At 42.0% G+C, this 20,675-nt stretch overlaps 2 protein-coding genes across 2 annotated transcripts; both read left to right on the top strand.

Moving 5' to 3' along the window:
- The first annotated feature begins 6,653 nt into the window (after window positions 1-6,653).
- LOC143613007 (uncharacterized) lies at window positions 6,654-8,327 on the top strand. The gene is made up of 2 exons (XM_077086841.1): window positions 6,654-7,125; window positions 7,243-8,327. The coding sequence occupies exons 1-2, from the start codon at window positions 6,654-6,656 to the stop codon at window positions 8,325-8,327; spliced, it is 1,557 nt and encodes a 518-aa protein (XP_076942956.1).
- Window positions 8,328-18,323: 9,996 nt separating this feature from the next.
- Window positions 18,324-20,510, top strand: LOC143613008 (phosphoglycerate mutase-like protein 4). The gene is made up of 6 exons (XM_077086842.1): window positions 18,324-18,394; window positions 18,752-18,821; window positions 18,940-19,054; window positions 19,157-19,284; window positions 20,067-20,142; window positions 20,228-20,510. Exons 1-6 carry the CDS (start codon window positions 18,324-18,326, stop codon window positions 20,452-20,454), a joined length of 687 nt encoding a protein of 228 aa, XP_076942957.1. The 3' UTR covers window positions 20,455-20,510.
- The last annotated feature ends 165 nt before the right edge of the window (window positions 20,511-20,675 follow it).

The following is a 20,675-nucleotide window of genomic DNA, read 5'->3' on the forward strand; positions in this document are numbered from 1 at the left end:
GTTCTGTATATTACTGTATAGTTGTTATTTTTTTTGTGTGTCTTTATGTGTTTTTGGGTGGATGGGTGGTAGACAAAATACTTTTGATTAAGTATTATGGGAATGTGTTGGAATGAAGGTTGTGTTTACCAAGTGATTTGTTTTATTTTTCTTAAAACCGTACATTGGGGACAATGTATCCCAAGTGTGGGGATGAGAAAAATTTTCGTTTGTTTTGAAAATTTTTAAAAAAAATAAAAAATAAATAAATAAATTAAAAAAAAATCAAAAAAAAATTAGAAAAATAGAAAAATAAAAAAAAATATGTGTTTAAAAGAATCGGAAAGTGGTAAGATGGCGGGGTAAAATTTTGGTTCCTTTTCATGGTCACAATTCCCTAAATAACATGTGCCTAGTTGTTTTTAAAAGGAGATTATATAGTTTTCTAACCAAGGTTAGCAAGCTTTCGGTGTAATAACTTGCATAACACGTTTATTTACACTTGAGAATTAGGGAAAGTATTGTTTGGTGAGAAGGTTTATATTCTCCGATAGAACTTGTACAATTAGTGCATTTCGAGATCTTAGCTTGGTATGAGTGCAAAAGTGATAGAGGCACATAGGTGAAGCCTCGTCTGGATGAGCGAGAATGTGGGTTTTGGGGGGTTGGGGCCTCATACATTATACATATGAGGATGGTTATGTGAGGGGCGGGGGGTTGGTTCCTTTAGAAAACTTTATTGGGCCAATTATTTCATTTAATCAACCCCGGTGTTATATTGCGAAACGATCCGACTTAATAGGTTTCTATGTAATTGTTTTAGTATTTATCAGTTAGAGATGTGAAGCATTATGTTTATCTGCTAGTATGTAATGTTCAAGTATTATATTAGATCAAAAAAAAAGTTTGTATTAGAATTGCAATGTTTATGTATGCAATGTTCAAAATATTATGTTTGGAGAAAAAAAGGAAAAAAAAAGAAAAAAAAAAGAGAAAAGAAAACGAGAAGTTAGTGATGTTTATAGTTGTTTATTTTATTATTAGTTTTTCTACTTAGTTTGTTTGTAATAATTCGGATCGGGTCGCTTGAGCTACTTTCAAAAATTCCCTTCCATACCCTTACACCTGGCCCCATTACAAACCGTTTAAAGACCTTTTGATTTGTATTCATGTCAATAAGCATTTACATAGGTGGAGATTTGATGATTGTACAAGCGTATGCGAGGAGAATTGATTAAATATGAAATGTATGGATAATCACCAATAAAAAGGGTTAATGTGTAAATGTGTTATGTATGGGTAAAAACCGAAAGCATGTTAGGTTTGGTTAGAAATCTATGGTTTAAATGGAAAGTTAAGTGAACTAGTGCAACAAATAAAAATAAGGGGATAGGGTATGACTTGGGACCTTATCTGAACCGGAATTGTGGTAAGATTGGTGGAAACAAGTTGAATGTAATAGGAAGTTGGTGTTGAGATGTTGCTTGGGGGCAAGCAACGATTAAGTGTGGGAATGTGACGGGTGGTCCATGGGACAACCCTTAATTGATCTAAAGCCGTAATAATCATGTTTTGAATTTGTTTATTTTGTGGAATTAGATAACTACGGTATTGTTGGTGAATTGTAGGTTCAAAGGAGGTTTCGGGGCTATTATGGTGTATACCGAGGAAACCGAATGAGCCGAAGACGTGCGAGAGGCCAAAACATGTGAAATTTGGAAGGCAATGTTGAAGTCCACAGTGGCCCACGGTCCCCACCGTGAGCCACGGTCCATGTGTGCAAAAAGAAACAGACCCCACCGTACCGTGGCCTCTGAGAGTACCGTAAGGACCACCGTGACCCACGGTTCCACCGTGGGCCACGGTCCATAATATTCACAACACCACCGTGACCCACGGTGGAGACCGTGGGCCACGGTCCAGGTCGTAACTGCCCTTTTCCTGCGTTATTTTAATCGTTTTTTTAGGGGCTTTTCATTATCTTTTCATCCCAAAACACCTTAGAGACGAATTTTGGAGAGCAAATATTTATGTTTGGTGATTGTAATCATTGAATTGGATTGGTGATTCATCTACATACTTTGATTTATGTTATGATGCACCGAATGATGAGTGGCTAGTACTCTTCGTGTTCTCTCCCGAATTGTAAGGGTTTCAATTGATTACTTGTTATTCGTTTATGTTATTTGTGGGATAGTGTTTTAATTCTATGATTAAACTACTATGGTGATTATGATTTTGATTAGTAATTGTTAATATAGTGTAAATCCGTGTTCTTGATTATCCGTTCTTGGTACCATAGGCAATCGAGATTTAGTATAAGAGAATTAGGGTTAACTATATAAAACTGATTATTGAGTGACAACCTTGCGTTTTCATAATTCAAGTACTTAGTCCTCTTTTATCACTGTCAAACGCATTTTCATGAACTATGTTTATGTAGTTCATCCCACATGTAAACGTTAACTGTATCAATATTGAAAACCTGAAATCAGGAGAGAGCATTGTTTCTCATATTGTTTAAAACTCGTTTAATTATTTCAGTTATTGTCGTTAATCAAAACCAAACAACCAACTATTTGAATTTACTTTTGCCTTTAGTTTAATATAGTTTAATTCCACAAACTCCTTGTGTTCGATACCCTCTTATCGCTATCTAATAGTTGTAATCGGTTTATTTTTGAGTGAGTCTTCGACCTCACGTCACATCTCTTATTCCATCTTTTAAAGTACAATCCCATCATCTTATGGTTTATTTATATAAACCGACACACGACACTTTATTGAATAAACGAAATTTCATTTATTTATTATAATCAAAAGTAGGATGTTACAGAAGGGCTTTCTTCCGAGATATCGGGTGGTGAAGAAGACAAGGACGAAGACTAAGAAGAAGAGTTTGAAGACTTGTAATTTTTATTTATTTTAGTAACTTAATTTGTAACACGAACCAATCGATCAAATTTCAAGTAATTTTTAGTTTTGTTTTGTTTATTAACTAGTTTTGTTTTGTTTATTATTAGTCATGTTTTATTATTCTTTCACTTGATTACATCAACGATGAACATTTTATTATAAAACACAACATATTACAAACATTATTAAACATAATAATTTAAACAAGGTTCGTCGTTTTAATCTCATGCTCTACAACGATTAAGCGTTGTTACCGGCGGCGATAAGTGCTTGAGTTGTAGAGCCGGACGACTCTCCCGCTTTCGCTTTCTTGGCATCCAAACTCTTTTTCTCACGGCAATACTTATTGGTATGCTTTCATAACGTGGAGTTCGACCCTGCTTTTAGAAACTTGGAACAATATTTGCACTGCGCCATCTCTTGTGAGTCGGTCATGACACACAAATCATAATGAACCCAAACCTCGGAGCATCGTGGTGTGTCGATGACCATAACAACATCGTCATTACTTGCCATTGATTGCCGGTTTAAGCTTAATTGTGATTTAAAGTGTGTTTTAGAGTTTTAAAAGTGGTTTAACACTTTCTACACACCACCTAGCTATTTATAGTATGTGTGTAAGGTATATATGGTTAAAAACCGGTTCCAACGATCCAAAAACGGCTATATAGCCGTTGGAACCGGTTCCTAACAGCTATATTTGTTTAAAATTCAAAAAACTCAGTGTACCCGGTTTTTGGGTATAAATCGGACCCGATTCCACTGGGTTCCCATATTATTCGACCGGATTGGTTCTGGTTCTTAACCGGTTCTTGACTGGAACCAGTCCCATTTTGTACCTGATCTAAAAATAACCGGTTTCTATCCGGTTCCGGTTTTAAAAATACACGATTTGTGCATGTCTAAGCTGGCAAGGCCTGTTAAAAATATATAAAAATAATAAACGAATCAGCTTCAAATTGAAAAAGGAAAAAAGGCAGATTTAAAGGAAACAAAAGGCTCCAAAGTTGTGAAACTCGAAATCAAGCTTTGGTATGGTAAGTCAAGCATCTTTGAAACCGTAACGGAGCCAACAAAGAAAGAAATCCGGATACGATCATCTTCTTATTTTATTAATGGACGAAACTAATTCAAGGTTAGTAGCTTAATTAGTCGAGCTTTGTTTGTATATACATGATCCATACACATTTTCATGTCCACTTGATGTGTGAACTGGAACATCTATAGACTGATCGCCGAGTTCAATTAGGTTATTGAAAACTTCTAATTTTGTAATTTCTGTATTTTGTTGTAGTAGTGCTGGTGTTAACCGGAGATTTACTGAAATCGTAGTTGTACGTCATGGCGAAACCCAATGGAATGCAGAAAAATGAATCCAGGTTTATTTAATTTGGATCAATCATGTGATTGATTTAAGAAAATGTTTTACACACACATATATATATGCATATGTGAAAATCATAATTAACTAAAGATGAAAACAATACATGATATCTTACAACTTAATTGTTTCCTTAACGCCTTGTTTTTAACCAAGGAAAGAAAAGGAAAGGAGATGGAATGATAAGAAAAGGTAGGGAATGGAAGGAAATTTTTTTTAATTAGGTGTGTTCTTGAGTTTGAGGGATATTAGAGGAAAGGAAAGGATAAATATGTTATCCTTAGTAATCATCCCATTTTTGGGAGGATAACTTATTGAGAAAAAATATCAATTTAATCCCTCCTAACTCCTACTACTCCTTTCCTTTCCATCCTTAAAAAATTCAAGAACACCCATTTTTTAACTATCCTTAGTTTTCCTTTCCTTTCCCTTGTTTAAAAAAAACTTAAGAACAGGGCGTAAATTACCTAACAAGTGATTTGTTATGTTGACCAGGGACAATTAGACGTTGACCTGTATAGAGGTAGGGTACCAAAAAGACCCAAATACCCTTAAGGACTACCCGCGGGTCAATCAGAAGTCCCTCATAAGGCACCCACGGGACACATAAACAACCCGCATAATCAGTGGAGGAAGAAACACCTTCATAGCGCATGCGGAAGCATCACAGCACCCTCAAAGGGCATCCGCAAGAAGGAATATCCTTCCGCATAAATAACCATGAGGTAAATGCCCCGGGACAGCTGTCAATAACCAATTATCTTCTAGAAGACTTGCCAAGATGCTTTCTTGAGCAATACGTGATCTTTCGGCCAATCAACCAGTGACATCTGGCAAGGTCGTTATAACCGTGCACATGGCCAATATTCTCCCGTTAACCAATGATAAAGTGACACGTGTCCAGGTTGTTATACATGCACATGCAACGTATAAGATGAACCTATCACATACGGACACGTGTCCAGACGGTTATTCAGGCATCTTCTTAAAGGATAGCTGGCCCAATCACCTTCCTACACCCTTCGGCTATAAATACTCTCTCAATCACCATGAGGTATTCATTCACTCTAACAGTACTCTCTAAATTTACTTAAGAGTTATCTCCTACAGTACAGTACTTATTCTCACGCCGGAGGGTGGTTATGGGAAGACCCCCCCCCCCCTCTTGTCCTTCCCGTAACGAGCTCCCGGTGTCTGTTTTGCAGGTGTTCGTCACTGGACTTTAGGCATTTGGGTTCATATCGTTTGGCAGTTAACCGTATCCTACCATGTTGACTCATTGGATCTATGACCCGTACTTGGGGAGTAGATCCGTGTTTCTTCATTGGCGCCATCCATGTTTTTTGTTAGAACAGCAATTTTTGTTTTCGAAGTTACGATATGAGCCAAATTCCCAAATGGCCGACGGGGACCTCAGAGCAAACTCCACGTGTTACTAATCTAGAAACACGTGAAAGGGTAACGTCATTGTTCGCTCAGAATCTTACTCTTGATGAGCAAGATGATGTTGTGACACCCTGAGGTTTTACTTTGGGTGGTTCATCAACTCGAAAGCATTTTACCCCACTTGCAGGCGCTGCTCCAGTGGGTACGAGAAATGCAGTAACACCAGCTGGTACCCCTCCCAATGATCTAGGGAGTAACAGCTCAGAGAGGTTCCAATTTGGGAGATCTTGGGCGAGTTATGAGAAATAATCGCCGGAATCACCTAGAATTGAACATCGAAGAAAATTCAGGTGACTCAACCCCGGCAAAAACTCATACAGCAAGCCATAGATCTGAAGAACTTTTGTCTCCAGATGAGTGGTACCGTATCAAACAAGAGAGTCTGGCCGCTGAATATGGACGAAGGGTACGGAATGAACGATTTCATGCCCGTACCCTGAGCTATGACGACCCTCCTAGGAGATCTGTTTCTCCTCCAATAAGAGGAAGTCATATTCAGTACAGTCACCCAGAAGAACAATACCAGAAAGAAATTCTAAGGTTACGTCCTCGTTCCCGCGTAAATATGAGAGTACTGTCTTACGAAGAAGAACTAGACGGACACGACTCGACATATCATCCGGGATGTAGTTATTACAGCGGAGACAGCCGTTTTCTTCCATTTTGAGAGGCTAGTTACCCGCGATCGGCTATTCGCCACGCGGAATATTATAGCAACACGGAACACGATTTCTCCAAACCATATCGTCCGGAATCATTTGCAGAAAAATCAAAGTTTATTCCGGCCATCGCGACAGCTCCGTTCCTGATAAACGCAAAAATACCAACATCCGTTGGGACATATATCGGGATGACGGACCCCAGTGATCACTTGCTGAGGTTCGAAGCGGTTGGAGGAGTCAGTGGTTGGACTCTTCCATACTGGTGTCATATGTTCGCATTGACATTTACTGGAGCTGCACGAGAATGGTTTGAAAAATTGCCTTGCGGACACATTAAGAGTTGGAAAGACTTCGTAGCAAAGTTTTCCCAACACTTTAGTCAGCAAAAGAAACACACTCGTGACCCGTCTGAAATACTTGATGTAGTAAGGCGAAATAATGAATCCATTGAGGATTTCATTACCCGTTTCAATGAGAGCCTTAATATTGGCGGGGTTAGTGAAGACATGCTGAGGGGAGCATTCCGAAAGAATGTAAATAGTGAAGCTCTGATTCGTACTTTAACCGGAAGAGATGGTATGCCAAAATCTTGGGACGAAATCATGACGTCAGCTAAGCTATTCGCAAGAACTGAGAAAACCTTGGGATCCGGCAGCCAAAAACAAGTGCCGAGAGTCGAATTCCAAACCCCAAGACCAAACCGACAGGCCAAGGGGCCAATTTGGTCTAGACTGCAACCAAGTACATAAGCACCAAAGCAATTTGATGCGAGATCATTGATTAGCAACAAGAACAAACGTAACTTTCCCGCACGTTCTTCCAATAACAGTTGGACTCAGTTGTCAAAATCTCCATCAGAAATCCTCACGACAGAGAATCTGACTTTTCGCAAGCCTCAACCATTACCAAGGAAATCATTCCTTGACAGTAATAAACGTTGTACGTACCATGATGACATAGGGCATAACACAAACGAATGTGTGGACTTAAGAAATGAAATAGAGGCAGCAGTAAAAAACGGGAAGTTAAACCATTTGGTCAAGAATGTAAGACCAGGGGCTGGTAAACCTCCCGCAAAGGACAACCAGGGCCTAGCCAAAAGGCAAATAAAAGATCTGAACGTTCATATGATTCACGGAGGCCAGCAGACCAGCGGGAAGAGGAAAAAATTTGAGGATGAAGAGTGGAAAAATGAGCCAGTCATTTTTTCTCGTATCAAAGGAGGACCATGTAAAAAAAACCCTTTGATAATTACTGCCTTATTCGGACACTACCGGTCACAATATGTGTTCTTCGACACTAGTAGTACATTCGACATTATGTATGAGCAGTGCTTTGAACAGCTTGAGGAAGAGGATAAAGAACGATTACAACCTAATCACGCACCCATTTCTGGGTTTGGTGGGGAAATAATGCACCCGCGGGGTGTCATTACTTTCCCGGTCACACTTAGTGATGGAGTTCACTCAAGAACTGAAGAGGTTGAATTCTTAGTTTTACCGGCAACCTCTAAACATGATATTATCCTCGGACGAGAGGCAATTGCTGACTTCAATGCCCATCCGTCCACAGCTCATGGAGCAGTAGGGGTCCCGACCCGCACTGGCGTGGCAATAATCCATGTTAACCGACATTGCTACACAACTGAAAGTTCAAGGCCGAACAAAGTTTCCAAACAAAACCAGAGGACTGAACCAGAGAAATGGGTTCTCAACAAGAAATTTCCCGATCAAACTGTTGTAATTGGTCCGGCCATCTCTGAAATTGTCCAAACTTTTCTGAAACAATTATTGACAAAGAATATCGACATTTTCGCATGGCAACCCGCGGACATGACAGGTGTCCCGCGGAACATTTCAGAGCACAAGTTGAAGGTGAATCTTTTGATCACCCCAATTGTGCAAAAGAAGCGAAAAATGGGCCCGAACAGACAAAAGCCATGAACGAGCAAGTGCAAGACCTTCTTCACGCCGGAATCATCCGAGAAATCAAGTACCAAACATGGGTGGCTAACCCGGTGATGGTCCCAAAAAGTAATGGAACATGGAGGATGTGTATAGATTACAAAGATCTAAATAAGGCATGTCCAAAATATTGTTACCCACTTCCGGAAATTGACTTAAAGGTGGATGCTGTGGCCCCATTCAAATTCAAGTGCTTCCTCGATGCCTACAAAGGGTATCACCAGATTCATATAGCGGATGGTGATGAGGATAAGACAGCGTTCCGCACTGACCAGGGCACATTCTGCTACAGAATGAGGCATTTCGGGTTAAAAAACGCGGGGGCCACGTATCAAAGGCTGATGGATCAAGCCTTCAAAGGTCAGATAAGTCGAAACCTCGAAGTTTACATGGACGATTTAGTGATCAAAAGCATCGAAGAAGATCAAATGCTGAGGGACATAGAGGAAACTTTCGAGACACTAAGAAGTATCAACATGAAACTCAACCCAGCAAAGTGTTCCTTCGGGATGAAGGAAGGGAAGTTCCTCGGGGTAATCGTTACAGGTACGGGTTTCAAAGCTAATCCAGACAAGGTACAAGCTGTAGCTCGCATGTCGTCCCCCGCATCCCTCAAAGAAGTCCAAACACTCAACGGGAGATTGGTAGCATTAAATAAGTTCCTGGCAAACCACGCTGCTAAATCTTACCCGTTCATATCAACATTAAGTATTGCCTTAAAAAGGCACAATTCAGATGGACTCCGGAAGCCGAGCAAGCATTCCAAGAAGTCAAGAAGTGTTTAATGGAATTACCCACGTTAACTGCTCCACACGCGGGTGAACCATTAACACTATATTTTTCGGCATCCGACATTGCCGTGGGGGTTGTCCTATTGACGGATAGAAAAAGTGTCCAAACTCCAATTTATTACGTCAGTGGAACACTATCGGACACGGAAACAAGATATTCGATGTTGGAAAAGCTGGTTTTGGCACCGGTCTATGCCGCCAGACGACTCCGTAGATATTTTCAGGGTCATCCCATCAATGTGTTAACCGGGTACAAACTCAAGAACGTGTTGAGTAAGCCTGAATTGTCCTGTCGACTGGCAAATTGGGCCATAGAATTGGGGGAACACTCAATCGAGTATAAACCAAGACCGGCAATCAAAGGACAAGTGCTGGCGGACTTCGTCACAGAAGTCCCGCAGCATAAAGAACAAGAGTGTCTGATCGAACAACAACCTCAAGCACCTCCGGAACAAGGACAAGTTTGGTCATTGTTTACGGATGGAGCTTCAAGCAGTGAAGGATCAGGTGCAGGCTTAAGGCTAGTCAACCCCGAGGGGCATGAATTTACATACGCCATCAAATTGGACTTCAAAAGTACCAACAACGAGGCGGAGTATGAAGCCTTCTTGGCAGGCCTGCGGATAGCGAAAAAGCTTGGGGTGAGACACTTGGAAGCACGCGTGGATTCTATGCTAATTGCGGGACAAATAAATAGAACATATGAAGCCAAAAACGATTTCATGGCTTCTTATTTGTCACAAGCGAGGGTCTTGATTCGCCAATTTACCTCCTTCAACGTTATTCACATTAAAAGGAGTGAGAACAAATCGGCGGACGCTCTTAGCAAGTTAGCTTCGACAAATTTTGAGCATTTTGCCAAAGATATTCGTGTAGAAGTCTTAGACCATCCATCTGTTCCCCAGAATCAAGTCTTGGTAATTCAAACGGGCGTCGGATCATGGATGACGCCAATTAAAGCTTACCTATCTTCCGGAGCATTTCCAGCTGGGAAAGCTGAAGCTCGGAAAATCAAACACAAAGCTTTGAATTACCAGTTGACTGATGGTATCTTGTACTGAAGATCATTCTTGGTCCGCTGTTACGTTGTGTGGACGTGGAAGACGCAAATTACCTCATCCGGAAAATTCATGAAGGTATTTGTGGACTTCATGCGGGTCCAAGAATGACAGTTGCAAAAATCATGAACGCAGAGTATTACTGGCCTGGAATGCATTTAGACGCTGTGCATGAAATCAGAAAGTGCGATTCTTGCCAGCGTCATGCCCCAAATACCTTGCGTCCAAAGAACGAACTAATTCCAGTAACATCTGCCTGGCCGTTCCAGAAGTGGGCTATCGACATTATGGGACCTTTCCCAGAAGCCCCGGGATGAGTCAAGTTCCTGATAGTGGCCATTGATTACTTCACCAAGTGGGTAGAAGCCAAACCATTCGCCTTAATAACGACATCAAGTGTTAAGAAATTCCTTTGGGAATTCATCATCTGCCGATTTGGTCTCCCGCAACAGTTGGTAAGTGACAATGGGACCCAATTTGCTGATAGCGGATTACAAGAATGGTTATTCAGATAACCCAAGTTTTCACATCTGTAGCTCACCCGCAAGCAAATGGTCAAGTCGAAAGGACCAACAGAACTATCAAGGAAGGAATTAAGGCGAGGTTGGGTACTAAATGGACCGGTTGGGTTGACGAGTTACCCCATGTACTCTGGGCCTTCCGCACCCAGAAAAACTCTAGTAATTCAGAAACGCCGTTTAGCCTAACTTACGGCACTGAAGCCATGATCCCGGCAGAAATTGGGATCCCATCCGCGAGGATTCTGTTAATCAACAATAACGATCGCAAACTCCGGATGAATCTCGATTTGCTCGAGGAAAGACGAGAATTTGCATCAATCCGTGAGCACAATTACAAAAGACAGCTTCAAAAATACTTTAATTCGCGGGTTCAAAAATGCAAATTCGATGCGGGAGACTTTGTCTTCCGCAACAACGAGGCATCCGGACAGGAGCCTCCGGGCAAGTTAGCCCCAACTTGGGAAGGACCTTACAGAATCAAACAAGTATTATCCAAAGGTGCCTACAAGCTGGAGAAATTAGACGGGACTGAGATTCCTCGGACATGGAATGCAACACAACTAAAGAAATGTTATATGTAGTGCTCCTATTTGTCTTTTATTTTTGGCCTGCGCACCCACATAGTACAGTAATTGTGTAATTTCTTTTTATAAGAAGGCTTGTGCCCAATATATGAGAAATGTCCAATCAATTCCATGTTATTTTGTTAAGCTGTAATCTTTTATTGACAAAACCGAAGTTCTGGATAGGCACTTATATTATAGTGCATAAGACAAGGTCACCGGGAGAAACACAAAGACTTCTTATTATTGATCAAAAGAGATTACAAAACAGGAAGAAAGATTTACAAAGGAAAGTACATTTACGGGGCGACATTTTTGCCTCCCGCAGTATCTTCGGCTCCTTCGTTTTCTTCTTCCTCAAGATCCAGCAACTCCTTTAGTTGCTCAATGGCATCATCCTTATCTGCAAGCTCCGATATATGATCAGAGAGGGAGAATTTCAGAGTGTCATAATCCTTGGTTTTCTCGATAAGGATGGAAGCGGTATCCACACCAGCCAAGACATACTCCTCCGGCACTTTACCTTCGGAAGCAAAATTATAGCCTTCCTCAAAACCCATTTGCCAGCCTGCTTGTTCGGAAGCACGGAGGAGTATTGCGACACAGTTCCCAAGGTTGTCACTATTCCGAACATCAGTAATAACCTGTTGAACTCATAAAACTCTGTATGAACACATACATGTGTAAATGAATTATGGTAGCAAAAGATTTAGTACCTTGGGAATTGCCGTCGACAGAAGCCATTTCTTGTCCGCCTGATCTTCGATAAGATCCATCTTATGATTAGCACACTCCAGCGCTTGGTCTCGACTCTTAGCATTAAGGTCGGATAAACGCCTGTCCTTGGCTGCTGAGTTGGCTTGAAGGGTCTTAATCAGCTCAGCTTGGTCGTCTAGCTACTTCTGGAGAGCGACCTTAGCTTCCTCAGCAGCAAGCTGTGCGGCTTTCGCCACTTCCATAGCTCGATGACTGTCTCGAGCATCAGTTAATGCCTTGAGAGCCTCTTTCTTGGCATCAAGCAAGTTCCGCCCGGTTTCCTCCAACTCATCATTCATAACTAACCAATCCCGGCGAAGTTCTTGATTGGTAGACACAGCGTTCGCTACATGATAAGAGTTGGAGTCGAGCAGATCTTTGCGGACGCGGCGACGTTGTCGTTCCTTCTCTGCAGGAGGAAGACTTTCGTCGAGATATTCCTGGCAAACATCCGCATCATTCAGTACCGAGTTCCACCGTAACGTCCATCGGGGATGATGCAGAGCAGTATCTTCACCCGTTTGAGAAGAGGAAGTTTGCCCTCTGTGTTTAGACACATTAACCCCACCCTGATCATGGAGATTGTGTTCATCATGGGGTGGAGATGTGGGAAGCTGTTCAAACTCACCAACCTCATTTTCCCTGATCGGAGAAGAGTCTGATAAGTTGATCGACTCTTGAATAGTGTTGAATGGAGAGGTTGGCGTAGTCAGAAGTGGTATAGTAATTGAATCCTTGAAACCTGAAATTTCCAAGGCAAAGCTTTCTTAGCTATCAGAAAGTCACAAGGTCAAAATATAGCCATAATGGTTTAAAACATGACCTTTAGAAGCATCTCGGGAAGACAGCTCTCGAAGGAGAGCACCCAAGTCAAGAACCTGGGTCTTTTCCTCCTTCTTCTTCTTTTTCTTAGGCGCAACATCTGAAGGCTGCGCGTTCCGCTTGCCAGCAGCCTTAGAAGTACCCGCATCCAAAACTTGAGGTTCACCCTCGATGGATTGAAGACCACCTTCCTCACCTGTTGGCGGATCGGCGGTGGTCTCTAGGTCGTGCTTACGGGTCAAACCTACAGTGGAAGATGAAGGGTTAGTAGCACCTATCGGCAAATCCCCTCACAGAGTGATGACTCTTCGCTGGATGACAAAAGAACTATCACTCCGCTTGAGGTGACGGCGGTTACAGGGCGAGGTTGAAAAATACCTTCGCATTTTCTGACAAACTCCTCACCTTGGCATACATTGCTTCGGAGACAATCGGTTCTGGAGTAAGGGTGGTGGAAAAAAGGAAATTCCTTTCCGTGCGGTCAAAAAATGGTACGTCATGTTGAGCAATGGGGCGGCGTACCATCATGCCACCCACCTTGTCCATAAGAGTGGAAAGAATTGAACCCTCGCCTGAAAAAGAAAACATGTCAAACAATGTAAGTTGAACAACCAGAAGGATATAAATGCAAACTTACTTCCATCCGAATTCTCGTAATACGGTTCCAAAGCTGGAAATGGCCACAAACGGCTCATCTTGGCATGAATCATCGCCCCTTCATGAATAGGGCGCATGGGTGTCGGAGTCTTGGTCAAAGTTAGGTACCAAGCATGCCCTTTATACTCGGAAGCAAGAATTTTCCGCAGCTCATCTTTGGCTTTTCGCCGCGTCATAGTGAACGAGATAACATCTTCCCGAATCCAGAAAAATTTGGATTTCCACCCATGAATGCTGCGAAGCCATTCAAAGCCAATAACCCCTTTCCCGGTGGTAGCAAAACTATACCAACCTTCCGGAAAAGTCATTTTGTAGAAAACGGCAAACATGCCGACGGAAGGATCATAGTTATGTGCTTGGCAGCAGAACTCGAAGTGGCGAATCCTGAGCATCCCAAAAGGGTGAACTTGGGATAAATGAATCCCATACGCCGTCAAGACCGATCGCACGAACTTGGTTACGAGCAACCGGAAGTTCCCGGCGGTAAAATGGTCCAAGTAAACAGCCATCTTCCTCGCTGGAAGCGCCGTTGCAATGGCTCCGTTTAACGGACGTTCAGCCTCCCATTCAGGAGGAAAACCGTATACGTTTTTAACGTCTTCGAAGTCTTTCTCTTTAATATCACACCCGACTTCAGTAATAGCGGGAGGATTTTTCTTCTGGGCAGCAATTGTATGGTAATGATATGAGACGGATATACGAGAGAAGAAGTTCTTTGGTATGAGTAAGAGAAAAAATATGTAAGTGATAAGAATGGATTGAAGATTTCAGGCCTATTTATACCCATCGCAGTTAATGCGACTGTCTGACTAACAGAGGAAAGAGAAAAATCCGGGCCACAGGATGGCTGACACGTCAGGCGAGAGATTCGAAAAAGTGTATACAGGCTGTAGTGGACGATTTACACGTCTCGTCAACCGTCGCCTATACCCTCTTTCTGCCACGTCATCAGCTCAATCCAAATTGCACAAGTACAAAAATTCAAAAAGACAAGATATTTCACAAAAGATATTATCAACATAAAGTTTCTTTTCATTCAAAATAGTGATCACAAAAAACATGAAAAGAAATTACAAGCCAAAATTTTGAACACCTACATATAGGAGTATCCTATGGGTTAGGAGGCGTTGTATCTTCCGAAGCAGTATGAGCCACATCTTCTGCCTTGTCATCATCGGACTCATCATCATCAGATTTGTCATCAATATATACCCGCAATTGATTCACACCATCTTCAGATGAAGCAAATTCCGGAAGCATATTTTGTAGCGGGAAGACAAGGTCATCATACTCTTGAACTCGCATATCCAACTCCTACTTCGCGTCGAGGCCATAGAGCGGGTGACTCTCAATAGGTTGTCCGGATTGGGCAAACGCTAATCCTTCGTCAAAACCTTTCACCTGGCCAACGCCTTCCGAAGCAGCAGTCAGGTTCACGAAGCAATCGGTAAGCTCCGTGCTCCTCTTGATATGACGAATGACCTGATAACAAAAAGAGTAAAGAACATGTTAGCACTAAACCCAAAATGCATAGACAAAGCAGCATACGAAGAAAATCTTACCGAGTCAAGGCCACGGTTGAGGAAGTACAGCCTCTCCCGTTCGGCACGTTCCGCCCTATCACGGAGCCCCTGTAACTCGGCGGAGGCTTGGTTGTTTGTCTCAGTGTGAGGCTGCAAAAGGGAGTCGTATGCATATTGCATTTCAACAATAGTCTTATCCTTAATCTCGGACTGCTCCCCTTGCAATTTCAACGCTTCCTCGAGCTCTTGAATCCGGGCGTCCTGACGAGACACCTCGTCCTGTGCCCTCGCCAACTCATCCTTCTTCTTTTGAGCTTTAGTTCGAGAAGCTGCAAGAGTGGCGTTAGACCTTTCACATGCCTCTTTCCAACTCTTAGCAGCTTCAGCACTCCGGTCTTGTTCCAACTTAAGAGCAGCTTCGGCATCGACTTGTTTCCATTTTGCCGCTACCGCTGCCTTCCGCTGTTTCTCAGCTTCTCTCTCCGCAATCTTCACAGCCTCAGAAGCTGCACCCAGTTTCTCACCCATAGTTCGCCACTCCCGCAAGATTTCCTAACTACAATCTAAGCTATTAGTCAAAGAAACAGCTAGATCAGTATGAAGTTCTTGGCGGGAGCGAGTTTGTTGATACGCTATTTCAGCAGGTGGCATACAATGTTCAACAAAACTCATACAGGTATTGGGGTTAGAAACCTGAGACCCATTGACAATGTCCCAAGACGGGACAAACAAATCATAGTCTCCTCCCAACTGAACGTTCTCGAAGTACTGGGAGCTAGAAGTCCCGAGACGAACAGGAGTAAAAGAAGATTGTTGAGGGCCACCCCGTGATAAACCTCCCCCAATATCATGGACAGATGGTCCAAAGAAAAACTCACCCCCCCCCCCCCCGCCCGACACAAAGGGAGAAGAAGTAGAGTAAAATGGCTGGGCAGGTTGCATAAGGGGTTCATTAGCCCTGAAGCCTTCAGTAGTGACTTCAGGGTTATCTTGTTGAGAACCAGTGCCGTCCCCGCCTTCAAAAAGGTAATCCAACGGCACAACAGTCGTCGGTTGAACGCTAGACCCCTCCACAACCGTTACAACAGGAGGGGTAACAAGCTTCTCTGCCTCTTTCTCCGGAGGAGGCGACGGTTGCTTTTCAACAATTGGTTTCGGCGTTGATAGCCTACCAAATGTGTGACCCTTAATAATGGACGGATCTGCATAGCACAATCAAAGTCAGATCCCATTGTCTTATACAAAAAAAAAAAGCTAACATATACGAACGTACCGGTCACTGCCCCCAGTCGTTCTGAAAGGCTGGGCGGTAGTGGTTTCCGCGGACGATGGGTCCGGCATTTCTTTGTTTTCGGTTCTTTCCCAGCATCCGAAGCACTAGTACCCGCATCACTCGCCTGCGATGCTTAGAAAGGCCTCTTCCGGTAAAGCTCTGCTAGTAAAGGATAGGCAGATGAAACCTTAGAAGCATCATCTGAGCTTTCCTCCTCGAGGATGGCAGAGTCATCACTAAGAATGATGATCGTCCCGTCGGAGGTCAGCACATTAAGAGGAGGTGGGTTTAAGATGTACGCACCTGTTTCAAAGATAGTATCCGAGACAACTGGCTCGGCCCACACATTCACAGGAAAGAGGAAATATTTGGCATTCCTTTCCATGACAGACACTTGCTTAACATCGCAGATAGTTTTCCCAACACACCCCTTGTCATCATACAAGGCGTTAAGCATAGATCCAAAATCTGAAAAACAAACGCAGAAATTAAAATAACAGAAACTTTGGAAGACCACCCAAAGAAAATCAATAAAACTTACGGCCGTTCGGCTCAATAAAAACAGGCTCCATATCGGGAGCAGGCCACAAGAGACTCATTCCCGCCCACACGAGAGCTTCTTCAGGAAGTGCTCGCATCGGTGTAGGCGGAGTAGTAAGTTTACGAAACCAATCACGCTTCTCATAAGCAGCCGGCGTGATGTCAATAAGAGCGTCGTTCAGAGATCGACAAACCATGGCCTCCGGTATCACATCCTCGGAGATCCAAAAGAACTTCCTCTTCCAGTCCTTGGAAATTTCTTCAATAACATTACCGATAGTCCTATCAGGCAAGCTATGACAAGTAAACCACCCATTCCGGTTAGCCATCTTATAGAAGACAGCGAATCGATCTAACCGAGGTACCATGTCATGCGCCATACACATGAACTCGAAATGACGTACCCGCATAACGGCACGAGGATGGAGTTGAGATAAGTGAATTCCAAATGCCTTGATCACTTGTTGAAAAAACTTCGTGATGGGAAGACGGAAATTCCCGTGAACAAAATAGTCGGCATATAAGGCCATTTTTTCTGGAGGTGGAAAGCTGGCTATAGAACCAGTAGAAGGGAATTCTGGTTCCCACTCTGGTGGAATACCATAAGTCATAATAAGCTTCTGGTATTCCCCTAGGTCCCAGCAGACCTCTATTTCGTCAACTTCGGATTGTACAGATGCCATTACAAGAAAACTCGTTACAGTATTGAAGTAAATCAAAGGAAAAATCAAAAGGTTCAAAGAAAGAAAGGAAGTTAATATTCAGAAAGCAAAGACGATAAAACTTCTAAAAGAAGTTAACTCCATATATTTATACCCACCGCAATTAATGCGATGGGATACAAACAGTAGAGAGAGAAAAAACAATCCAGTAAATGATCGCCACGTCACGCGGGAAATTCAAAAAAGTGAAAAAGATGCACAGTCGGGTACAGTTACAGCCGTCATAAACGTCCTGTCACCTGCACACACGCCTGCGAGTGGTCAACTTGTCCTTTTTCATGATTATCCACAACAACAAAAGATATTTCCCACCAACTCGTGAGGTCAAAAACCCCCAAATCCACATTAAGTCCAGAATTCCACCCGCATAAAATACTTCACACGGAAGAAACACTTGACTGGGGGGACTTATAGAGGTAGGGTACCAAAAAGACCCAAATACCCTTAAGGACTACCCGCGTGTCAATCAGAAGTCCCTCATAAGGCACCCGCGGGACACATAAACAACACGCATAATCAGTGGAGGAAGAAACACCTTCATAGCGCATGCGGAAGCATCACAGCACCCTCAAAGGGCATCCGCAAGAAGGAATATCCTTCCGCATAAATAACCACGAGGTAAATGCCCCGGGACAGCTGTCAATAACCAATTATCTTCTAGAAGACTTTCCAAGATGCTTTCTTGAGCAATACGTGATCTTTCGGCCAATCAACCAGTGACATCTAGCAAGGTCGTTATAACCGTGTACATGGTCAATATTCTCCCGTTAACCAATGATAAAGTGACACGTGTCCAGGTTGTTATACATGCACATGCAACGTATAAGATGAACCTATCACATACGGACACGTGTCCAGACGGTTTTCAGGCATCTTCTTAAAGGACAGCTGGCCCAATCACCTTCCTACACCCTTCGGCTATAAATACTCTCTCAATCACCATGAGGTATTCATTCACTCTAACAGTACTCTCTCAATTTACTTAAGTGCTTATCTCCTACAGTACAGTACTTATTCTCACGCCGGAGGGTGGTTACGGGAAGACCCCCCCCTCTTGTCCTTCCGTAACGAGCTCACGGTGTCTGTTTTGCAGGTGTTCGTCACTGGACTTTAGGCAATTGGGTTCATATCGTTTGGCAGTTAACCATATCCTACCCTGTTGACTCATTGGATCTAGGACCCGTACTTGGGGAGTAGATCCGTGTTTCTTCAACCTGAATGATGTTGGAAGACACCAAGCAGTTGCAGTAAGTTACATCTCAAAACAGACTTAAGTATATTTTTTTATTTTTGACAAAATATATGTAATCTATTACTTTTTGTTATAAAATTCAGTAACCAAAAAAAGTGTAATCGTGTTTGAAGGTGGCTGAAAGATTATCAGGAGAGTCCAAAATTTCTACTATATATTCTTCTGACTTGAAAAGAGCTCTTGAAACAGCTGAGACGATAGCAAACAGATGTGGCGGGCTGAAGGTATGATTACAATAACCACTTATAAATTATAATTTTCTCTACATTTATGATCCATTAAACGTCTTTTCTGCCCTGATATATATTTTTGTTCATTGATAATTAGGTAATCAAGATCCTAATCTTAGAGAGAGACATTTAGGTGATCTTCAAGGTATTGTATATGATGAAGCGCCCAAAATGAAACTCAAGGCGTATAAAGCTCTCCAGTCTAATGGAAGGGACGTTGAAATTCCGGTAAGCATAGGCTCCTTGCCGTCTTTTATCGTTACTTTGAATTCTTTTATAAACTTTCTTGGTATATAAAGCGAGACATAACAAACAAACATGCAAGCGTACCCAATAATATCCCACTTGTAGGTCTGGGTAGGGTGCAATGAGGGCAAAGTCGCAAACCTTACCTAGTGATATCCGAGATCTGTGGCTTAGCGTTCTTTCCTTTTCTACAATATAACATTACAAAAAAAAAGGATCACAAACCACCAACGTCGACATCTTTGGAAGAAGGCAAATTCTTTTGCATATATATGTATATGTAATGTGTGGACACTTTTTTGCTCTCTTTTCTTGGGTTTTCTAAGTAATCAATGTATAAAATGATTACAAATACTATTTTATTAATAGTAATCTAATTTTTTTTACAAAAGGATTTAAGTGATTGTAAGCATTTAAGTACACTTTGGGTCACTCTATATTTGCCTGCAGAAGCAAAAACTAGACAAATTTGACCAAAACAAAGACTCCATAACCCATTATTTATACTAACACTTGATATCGATTATTTGACTCATTAAAGGTACAATATAGCCCGAATCAACCTGTTAATTTCTTGGTAAATGGGTTAAATTATCACATTAGTGAAAGTAATAATTAAATGTTTACTCACTAGTCAGTAAGTTTCTTGTTCTTAAACACATCTTATGTTTGGTTAAAGTTGATTTTGTATATAGTTAACATGTTCCATTGTAAGGAATGACTTTATAACCAGATGAATTTACTGATTACAATTCTTTATATAGGGTGATGGTGAAAGTCTAAATCAGCTCTATAAACGTTGCACCAATTCATTGCAAACGATTAGCAGTAAACACCGAGGTAAAAACTAAAATATGACTATATTAACATTCTTTTAGTTAGCTTAATGATTACTGAAATGATACAAGATAATATTAATAAACAGGGGAGCGGGTTGTGGTGGTGACGCATTTTGGTGTGATTGCAGCCCTTCACCAGCGGGCTTCTTCAAGAAAGGGGCACCGATCAGGAAAGATACTGAATGTTTCAGTCAGCGTATTACATTTATCGGATCCCGACAAATGGGTGATCAAATCATGGGGAGATGTTAGTCATCTGAATGGCACTGGGTACTTAGATTCAGGTTTTGGCGGTGATCGAACTTCTGGATAGACTTCGCATACATGTCAGTTTCTTGATATGTTTGTAGTATCATAATTTGGGAAATAGCGATTTGTGGAAACATATAGCTTTATAACAGTGTAGTTATATAGGAATGGGACGTGGAAGGTTTTAACAAAATGACAAATAAATTTAAGATATGGTGATTTTTAGTTAATCTATATGGATGAGTTTGACAAGATGATTTTTTGAGCGATTTATGCAAAGGATGA

Source organism: Bidens hawaiensis, unplaced genomic scaffold, assembly GCF_021521415.1.
Source record: "Bidens hawaiensis isolate Kalapana, Puna unplaced genomic scaffold, B.hawaiensis_p1.1 tig00036375_1, whole genome shotgun sequence".
In the NCBI taxonomy this organism is placed as follows: domain Eukaryota; kingdom Viridiplantae; phylum Streptophyta; class Magnoliopsida; order Asterales; family Asteraceae; genus Bidens; species Bidens hawaiensis.

Excerpts from the sequence above, each read along its gene's own strand:
- LOC143613007 (XM_077086841.1), top strand. The coding sequence starts at position 6,654 with ATGTTCGCATTGACATTTACTGGAGCTGCACGAGAATGGTTTGAAAAA. Across the intron at positions 7,126-7,242 it reads TTGGTCTAGACTGCAACCAA|AAATCCTCACGACAGAGAAT; the intron begins GTACATAAGCAC and ends AATCTCCATCAG.
- LOC143613008 (XM_077086842.1), top strand. The coding sequence starts at position 18,324 with ATGGTCAATATTCTCCCGTTAACCAATGATAAAGTGACACGTGTCCAG. Across the intron at positions 19,055-19,156 it reads ATGTGGCGGGCTGAAGGTAT|ATCAAGATCCTAATCTTAGA; the intron begins GATTACAATAAC and ends GATAATTAGGTA. Across the intron at positions 19,285-20,066 it reads GAAGGGACGTTGAAATTCCG|GGTGATGGTGAAAGTCTAAA; the intron begins GTAAGCATAGGC and ends TTCTTTATATAG.